Below are 8270 nucleotides of genomic sequence, written 5' to 3' on the forward strand. Positions count from 1 at the left end.
GGCTGCATCAAGGAAGAGAAGTGTCAACTTCCATTCCCTTAATGTGGCTGAGTTGCCCCTTAGATTCTGACAGTAGAAGTGATCTTGAAATATATCCATAATTAGTAAATGAATTTATGCATCTCTTTGTCTCCAGGTGCAGGTAGAATAAGCACATCCCTCCGACTCTGGGAAGGTTCTAGTAGAGGATTGAGCTGGAAAGAGGATTTCTGGGTAATTTTGGCAATCCATGCAATGCCTGTCAGCCTCAGTTGACTGAGGCATGGAATGGGGATTTACCCTCTGTATGCCTCATAGAGTGCTGCGATGACTCAAAATGACGGGAAAGCTCCAGCAGCGACAGGCAGCTTCTTCCCAATGCTAGCACCCAGTGCAGCTGGAGAAAGGGGAAGGAAAGGGTCACTTGAGCACTAAGATAGAGGCCTCGAATCTGCAGAGAGCCTGTGGGCTGTCCTTAGGGCAGCGCATGCCTCCCACTCTGCGCCCCTCAGTCTTACTTTGCCCACTTGGGAAAGCATCATCTTCCTTGTTTCAGTCACACTGGGTGAGGAGGGAGTCCTGCCACAGGGAGTAGGACTCAAGAGTGCAGTGAGACTGTGGACTCTAAGGTGGCTTTGCGTGGGCACCCAGGGCCTGGCAGTGTGAAGAGGATGTCCCCGCAGAGGGAGGTGGCCCAGCATGGGGGATGAAGCCCGAGGAGAGTGAGAAGGGCACTGAAGGAGAGCGGACCGGCTGGGGCCGTGGGGCCTGAGCAGGGGTAGGAGGCTGTGGACGCGGCTGAGTGGCCTGGCATGGGCACTCGGAACTCAGCAGGGACTGGAGCAATTCTTAGGGCTAAGAGTGACAAGCTTGTGCTTCTTAACGACATTCTTTAGGTTTGCTGGTGCCATGTGCTGGTAAACTGTAGCTGTTTCTACATCAAACACGCATAGGGCCCCACTGCCGCCCGCAGGCGAGTGCTCGGCACCCCCTGGCGGCCGGTGGTAGCCCTCACGTACCAGTCCACATTGCTACAAAGTAATCAATGGGCTACAAAGACAGTGTGATGAGGAATGGGATCTTTACAACAGTCCCAAAGTGTGTCCTCACAACATAGTCACTGATTAAAACCAGAAAAATAACGCAGTCGTGGTAGTGAAGCGTGACACCCACCACTTTATTCAATGATCAACGTGAACATCATTATTCTTGGGGCAAACTAAAGTCCCATGGCCCTGGCAGAATGGGAAAGGAGCGCAGCGGGTGTCTATGGTATCACTGCCGAAGTTACAGAACCTGAATCTAATCATGAGACAATACTTCAGGAAAAAACAAAGTGAGAGGCATTCTACACAGTAACTCTCCTGTGATCTTCACACTGTGTTCAGGTCATGAAGGTGAAGGGAAGACAGAGGGACTTTGTGGGTTTCAGGACACTGGAGAAGCATGACAACCGAATAAGGCACATGACTCAGAAAAGGATCCTTTGCTATAAAGGACACTACTGGGGCGTTGGGTACATTTTGCATAGGGCCTGAAGTCTATGTGGAGTTATTGTATCAGTGTTAATTTCTTGATTATGGTTATAAGGTGAAAACGCCTTTGCATGAAAAACACACTAAAGTATTGGGGTGTTGGCGTTTCATGTTGACAACCTACTCTCAAAGGTTCGGGAAAAAAAGCCGTAGTATACTGGCAATTTTTCTGTAATCTTGATGTTGTTTCAGAATAATAAAATGAAAAATGAAACTGACCAAGTCCACCTGGTTAATAAGTGACAGCTGTGGGTCAAAACTCAGGTGTGCCTTTCCTCTAAAGCCATGCCCTGCCCTGCCAACCACAAGGCCCTGCACATCCGAGTTGGCCTCTGTCCCTGCTCATCACCTACAAAACAGCCCTGCCTCTCTGCAGCCGAGCTGCTGGAGCTGCGCCCCACCTGCCCCCACCCTGCACTGGCCTGACTCCCCCATTCCACACCTGGCCCAGCACTTACCACATAGTGTGGCAGGCAACACTGGGGCAGCTGAAAGACCCTGTGCTACAAATTGGCACTGCCCAGCTTCCTGCTCCTGGGAGTGGGGTCCATTGCTGAGCTTCCGCTCCCTGGAAGAGCTCCAGACTCCTCAAGGGTTTGAGATTTTTCAAACCAATTCCAAATAAGCCAGGGGAGGTTTTCCTGTCTTGGTTTCCATCATTACCACCTCCACAGTTGGAGATTCCCTCCTAATCCAGATGCTTGAACCAGGATTAGGACTTTATGTATCACTGGGACACTTAGCATAATCACCATTGCAGGTTGCCAGACATCACCCAAAGTGATGTTCTACCAAAGACAGAAACAGCAGCTCTCCCGTGACCTTCCAGGTGCTGCCCTGACTCCTCCAGCTGAACCTGCTACGGCAGACAGAAGTGGGACATGCAGCATATTTGCCTGCCACTGTCCATGTGCCCACCAACTCGGCTGCAGGCTCCAGTGACACCAGCTGGGGGGCCTGGGGCTCAGAGCTGAGCAAGGTTACAGGGCAGATAGGTTGGCCTGGATCAACCTGACCACCCTCAGCTGGAGGAGTGACTTCTTCATTGTCTGACACTAAACCAGGAACCAAGTGGATCTCCCTGAGTACAGGGTGGGTGACCTTAACCAGTGGGGGCATTTCTCTTCTTACAGACCTCGTGTTTTTCTTTACCAGGTTCTGTGCTCCCCTCAAGGGTCCTAAGTGTTCCTCCAACCTGAGTGTTCTGCAGGGAAACATGCTGTGTAAACACCATGCCTATTTCCTGCTTGGCTTGGAGCACAGGTTTTGTAGTAGAGCTCTCAGGGGTGTGGAAGAAGCCTGGCAGCCCACACCCTATAAATGCTGTTGTCCACCTTTATGCTCTGACTTGGAGGCAGAGACCCAGGCAGCTAGAGGCTCTGTGTGTGGGTGAGTTTAGCCCAATCTCCTGCACGTTCTCCAGCTTGAGGATCGCAGACAGAGAGGACCAGCCTAGCAGCCATAGGCCTGACCAAGGCCCAGGCTGGGAAGGAGGGCGACTCCCTGTTTTCCACTAAGAGGTGTTTCACAGCACGGTCAACATGGATGACCTGCAAAGGCCCTCATGCTTTGATATCTTCCTTGGCCAGGTCCATCCCTACCAGGGACTCAGCAGGGCCTAAGCCAGGGGAGTGGGAGAACAGACCCCAAGGAGAAGGAAGACCTAATTACTGACTGTGAGAGGGTCATCACCCCCCTGATCATCACCTTGAGGGGCCTAGGTTGTGTTCATCTCTTTTCATTCTCAGGTCGTTGATTTCTTAGAGCCTGAAAAGAAGGTAATTGCACATATGAGGGACAGATGGAGTGAGTCAGTGAGTGAGTGACCTCATCCTTGCTCCTAATAGCCTGGGAGGGACAGGGCAGCTTTTCTGTAGAGCACGGAAGATTCGGCTGAAGTCAGAGAGGTGAACCAGTTTCCCAGGGTAACGGTGAGGCACTGACAGAAAGGAGATTACAGTGGAGCCCAGGTCCCCGGGCTCCCCAGAGCTCCTTACTCTTCCTCCTCCTCAGCAGTCTGGAGACCCCACAGCTCCAGCTGGGGGCCTGAAGCGGAAGACCACGCCAGGTGCCAGATGATGCTGGGAATTTTCCTGGGTGCTTCGGGTCTTCCCAGCACTCTGGTCTCGCCTGCCCTGCCTCTCGGGCTCTGCCCAGCTTCCTGAGTCCTGACAGAGCACACTTGGGGGGAGATGTTGGCAGAGGTGGCAGATGGGCTCACAGCCATCCCTCCTGCAGGCGCAGCAGCTGGAGCCGGAGCCATGAGGCTGTGCCCTCTGGCCCTCACTCTCACCTTGATGGCAGCCTCTGGCGCTGCGTGCGAAGTGAAGGACGTTTGTGTTGGAAGCCCTGGTATCCCCGGCACTCCTGGATCCCATGGCCTGCCAGGCAGGGATGGGAGAGATGGTGTCAAAGGAGACCCTGGCCCTCCAGGTACTGTGCTGGAGACCCCACCCTCTGCTGAGGGACACAGACCCCTTTTCAGAAGGCCTGTCTGTCTAGACCCCTAGGCTGTGGGCCATAGTGAGCTGGGTGGGACCTGGTGGGCTCCTGGGACCCTTGGGATGGCGCATCCTGGAGAGTCTGTCCTCATAGTGCCCACGGAGTGATAACTGGGACAGCCCCAGTGATAATGAGGGTCGAGTCTCACTAGCTCCAACCAGTTGTGGGTGACGGATCCCACACATCCATGTCCTGTTTCTCTGCAGGCCCCATGGGTCCACCAGGAGATATGCCATGTGCTCCTGGGAATGATGGGCTGCCTGGAGCCCCTGGTATCCCTGGACAGCGTGGAGAGAAGGGGGAGCCTGGGGAGAGGGGCCCTCCAGGTGAGCAGGGTGGGGCAGGTGGGCAGTGGGAACATGGGCACAGCAACCCTGAAGTCCGTTACACAGGGCTGATGGGGATCAGACAAACCCTGCAGGTTCCCCAAGGGCATTTGGCTCAACCTAAGTAAGAGAATGTGAACTTGAGGGAGAAAGCCAAAGTGTCTGGGGAGTGTGGTCACAATTCAGGGAAGGGCAGGTGTGGGAGGTCCTCCATGCCTCGGGACCACCGATGGGGAGACACGGAGTCAGGTGTGGGATGAGGGACAGCGCTGGGAGGCGGGGGAGGCGCGTCCTGGGACGCAGCGCTGGGGGCAGTCTGAAGGGTGAATGTGGACCAGACATCCAGGCAGATGGTGTGATCAGGACCCCACAGGCAGACGGGAATTTGAAGCTCAGAGCGGTAAGCAAGGCCATCAGGGCAGTGCAGAGAGCATCATGCTTGCTCTTGGTGGAGGGTGCGGGAGAGGGACTTGCCCCACAGAGGCGGGCAGACAGAGCCACTCGAGGGACAGAGCAGGAAAGAGGACAAGGGGTGGGGGTCTCAGCAGGGGCAAGACTTCACTAAAGAATAGGGGACCGAGGGTGTGGAGACACACTGGAGTCTTGTGGACCCTCTGAGCCTGGGTCCTAGGCGATGCCTAGCAGCAATGAAAGGGCAGAGTTCCAGGACTGCGGATGGCAAAATGCCTGCGTGGCAGCAAGTGGGGGTCTTCACTGGCCTGCCCCTCCTTCTGTGTGGGGCACTCTCCACAGGGCTTCCAGCTCATCTAGATGAGGAGCTGCAAGCCACACTCCACGACTTCAGACATCAAATCCTGCAGACAAGGGGAGGTAAGCGGACCCCCTGGGCCTCACAGGGTAGGAGTTTCCCACAAATTCCCCTCATTCTCAGCAGCAGCTTCTAGAACATAGAGATGACAAACAGGCACGCATGTGTCAGGTCTTGGGGAAAGGAATGATGCTTGCTTTTCTGATGTCTTTGAATGGCCCAGAGGCGACAGAACCGGACACACTTCACTCCCCATTTCATAGGAAAGCAAGTTCTCTGCCTGTCTTGCTTTCCACTGAATCCCAGGAATTGGCACCGTTTCTGGCAATAAGTAATTGTTACTTAGATGAATGAATGAATGGAGGAGAGTCTAAAAGTGAATTTAGAAAACTGCAATTCGAAGAGGAAGAGCAGACACAGAGAGGCAGAGATGGAGAGGCTGGGGAAAGTCTGGTGGCAGAGACAAAGGGAGGTGGTGGCTTAGAGACAAAGCCATGTGAGGGAGGTGGCTTAGAGACAAAGCAGTCAGTGGCCTGACCCAGTCTCCTCTGCTCCCAGCCCTCAGTCTACAGGGCTTCACACTGGCGGTAGGAGAGAAAGTCTTCGCCACCAATGGGCAGTCTGCCACTTTTGATGCCATTCAGGAGGCATGCGCCAGAGCAGGCGGCCACATTGCTGTCCCGAGGAGTCCAGAGGAAAACGAGGCCATTGCAAGCTTTGTGAAGAAGTATAACACGTATGCCTATGTGGGCCTGACTGAGGGTCCAAGCCCTGGAGATTTCCGCTCCTCAGACGGGACCCCTGTAAACTACACCAACTGGTACCCAGGGGAGCCCGCGGGTCGGGGAACAGAGCAGTGTGTGGAGATGTACACAGACGGGCAGTGGAATGACAGGAACTGCCTGTACAACCGACTGACCATCTGTGAGTTCTGAGAGGCATTTAGGCCACAGGACAGGGAGGATCCTGTGTGGCCTTCGGTTTCCATCCCCAGGATCCTCTTGGTCTGTGAGATGCTGGAACTCCCTTTCAACAGAATTCACTTGTGGCTATTAGGGCTGAAGGCATCCTTAACCACTTTATTCCCTTGATGGGCCCTGACTGTTTCCCCAAATCACTGGCCAGCCTTGACGCTCCCCTTGCAAATCCTCCCAGCACTGTCTCCCAGGCAGCCACTCCTAGCCTTGGCCTTCGGCATGAGATGGAGCCCTCCTTATTCCCCATCTGGTCCAGTTCCTTCACTTACAGATGGCAGCAGTGAGGTTTTGGGGTAGAAGGACCCTCTGAAGTCGCACAGAGTGCCTGCCTCCTGGTCCCCTCTGCTCTCCCTCTGCAGCCCACTGCCTGCCCAGTGCCATCAGGATGTGCAGTCCTGGCCAAGCATAATGACAGAAAGAGGTGGACTTCAGGGAAACCCTATGTGGAGCCAAGGCTGCAGTGGAGATTCTCTGGCACTCTGAGGTCTCCAGGGCAGGCCTGGTCAGGTTCTCCAGGTGGTCAGAGGGCTCAGTGGTGCCCCAGAACAGTGGTGTCCAAGCCAAACCCATGACTGACATGTACGATTTACTCCTTTGAGTCTTTGGATGCCAACTCAGCCCCCTGACCTGAAGACAGCCAGCCTAGGCCTCTAGGATAGAGCCCCCACTGCAGACGTGATCCAAGTAACTTTCTGCTGATGAACGACTCTGCACCCCACTTCAGACTTAAGTAGGCATTCACACCACCCCCCACACCACCGGCTCCACTTTTCCCTTTCATTAATCCATTCACCCAGATAATCATTAAAATTAACGTGTGCCAGGTCTTAGGATGTGTCTTGGGGTGGGCAGGGTACCCAGTGACTCTTGGGGATATTTATTCTCCCTGAGTCTATGTCTTCATCTGTGAAATAGGGATAAAATACTTATTGCTGTCACAATTATTACCATCTCTCCAGCTAGCAAAATTACTACCAGAGCTATTACTACACACAGAGGCTATTGACTGAGCACATATCACGTGCCACACACCTTGACAAGCAATTCTAATACAGCTTATTATGTAGTATTCAATCTTCACACAATGTCACGGGACCAGTATTGTTTACTCCATTTTCTATAAGGACACTGAAGCTTGGAGAAGTTAAATGTTTTGAGTATTATTCCGGAGAGCAAGTGGCAGAGGCTGGACCCAAACCCATCTTCCTGCACCTGAAGCTCATGCTCCCAGCCACCCCACTCCTGAGCTGAATAAAGATGATTGAAGCATAATAAATCATGAATGTGTTCACATGAGTTTCCATAGCTTTGGTTCCAAGAAACATCACATTTCTGTATTTTTGTAAATCAAATGAACTCTGGTTCTGAGCCTCCACTTTCCTCAAGATTGGAAAATTCAATCTCAGGCTGTGCTTTCTTTGTTTGATGGGAGAGGCGACCTGCTCTCCTCCCTATGATGCTGCAGGGGAATGGGGAGCTACAGACACCATTCAGAAGAACATATGGGCATCATGAATCCACATGGTCCATTTGTTGGTGGGAATACCATGCCTTCTATCCTCCATGCAGCCACCTGAATGATTTCTGCAGCCCAGCAGTGATGGTGGCACTCAGGGCTCAGTCCCAGGCCTCAGTGAGCCATCCTAGTCTCATGTCGGCTTGGAATGGGACCACTCTCCCATGACCCAGGGCTGTGCAGGAATGAGACAACATCCCCAATTGCTTGAGGAGCCAGCCACATATGTGTCCCACCTCCAGAAAGGCTCCCACTCCTCCCACCCTCACATCTGAGAACGCTCTCTCTCATGGATTTACTGCTTTTCTTGGGCAGAGAGAAGCTCTGGGTCAAAACCCACAAAATCAGATGAGAAATAGGGGAGCAATTTATGATTCTTTTCTGAATGATAATTTTTAATCCGGTCACCATTCCACATGTGCTTGGGACCCAGCACAGAAATTATTGAGCCTTCCCCTAAATTAAGAGAAAACCAAGGAGAAGCATGTACAAATGTTCCTCGACTTATAAGGTGGTTAGGTCCTGATAAACACATTGCAAAATGATATCTTAAATGGAAAATGCATTTAATACATCTAACCTACCAAACATCATAGCTGAGCCTAGACTACTTTAACTATGTTCCGAACCCTATGTTATCCTGCAGTTGCGCAAAATTATCTAACA

The 8270-nt window shown here is 52.7% G+C and overlaps 1 protein-coding gene across 6 annotated transcripts; it reads left to right on the top strand.

Moving 5' to 3' along the window:
* The first annotated feature begins 2860 nt into the window (after nucleotides 1–2860).
* On the top strand, nucleotides 2861–7364 carry LOC111537801 (pulmonary surfactant-associated protein A-like). 6 transcript variants are annotated; one of them, XM_023204828.3, is made up of 6 exons: nucleotides 2861–2903; nucleotides 3263–3292; nucleotides 3753–3947; nucleotides 4223–4342; nucleotides 5096–5173; nucleotides 5670–7364. In XM_023204828.3, the coding sequence occupies exons 3-6, from the start codon at nucleotides 3776–3778 to the stop codon at nucleotides 6044–6046; spliced, it is 747 nt and encodes a 248-aa protein (XP_023060596.2). In that variant the 5' UTR covers nucleotides 2861–2903; nucleotides 3263–3292; nucleotides 3753–3775; the 3' UTR covers nucleotides 6047–7364. The 6 variants fall into 6 exon arrangements, with proteins under 6 accessions (XP_023060596.2, XP_023060599.2, XP_023060600.2 ...); XM_023204831.2 differs by having other exon boundaries at nucleotides 3753–3860; nucleotides 4283–4342; XM_023204829.2 differs by having other exon boundaries at nucleotides 2870–2903; nucleotides 3104–3292.
* The last annotated feature ends 906 nt before the right edge of the window (nucleotides 7365–8270 follow it).

This window comes from Piliocolobus tephrosceles, chromosome 9 (assembly GCF_002776525.5).
Source record: "Piliocolobus tephrosceles isolate RC106 chromosome 9, ASM277652v3, whole genome shotgun sequence".
NCBI lineage: Eukaryota > Metazoa > Chordata > Mammalia > Primates > Cercopithecidae > Piliocolobus > Piliocolobus tephrosceles.

Bases quoted from the DNA above. Each gene is read 5' to 3' on its own strand.
- LOC111537801 (XM_023204828.3), top strand. From the start codon at position 3,776: ATGAGGCTGTGCCCTCTGGCCCTCACTCTCACCTTGATGGCAGCCTCT. The intron at 4,343-5,095 runs GTGAGCAGGGTG...CACTCTCCACAG, and splicing joins TGGGGAGAGGGGCCCTCCAG to GGCTTCCAGCTCATCTAGAT. The intron at 5,174-5,669 runs GTAAGCGGACCC...CTCTGCTCCCAG, and splicing joins AATCCTGCAGACAAGGGGAG to CCCTCAGTCTACAGGGCTTC.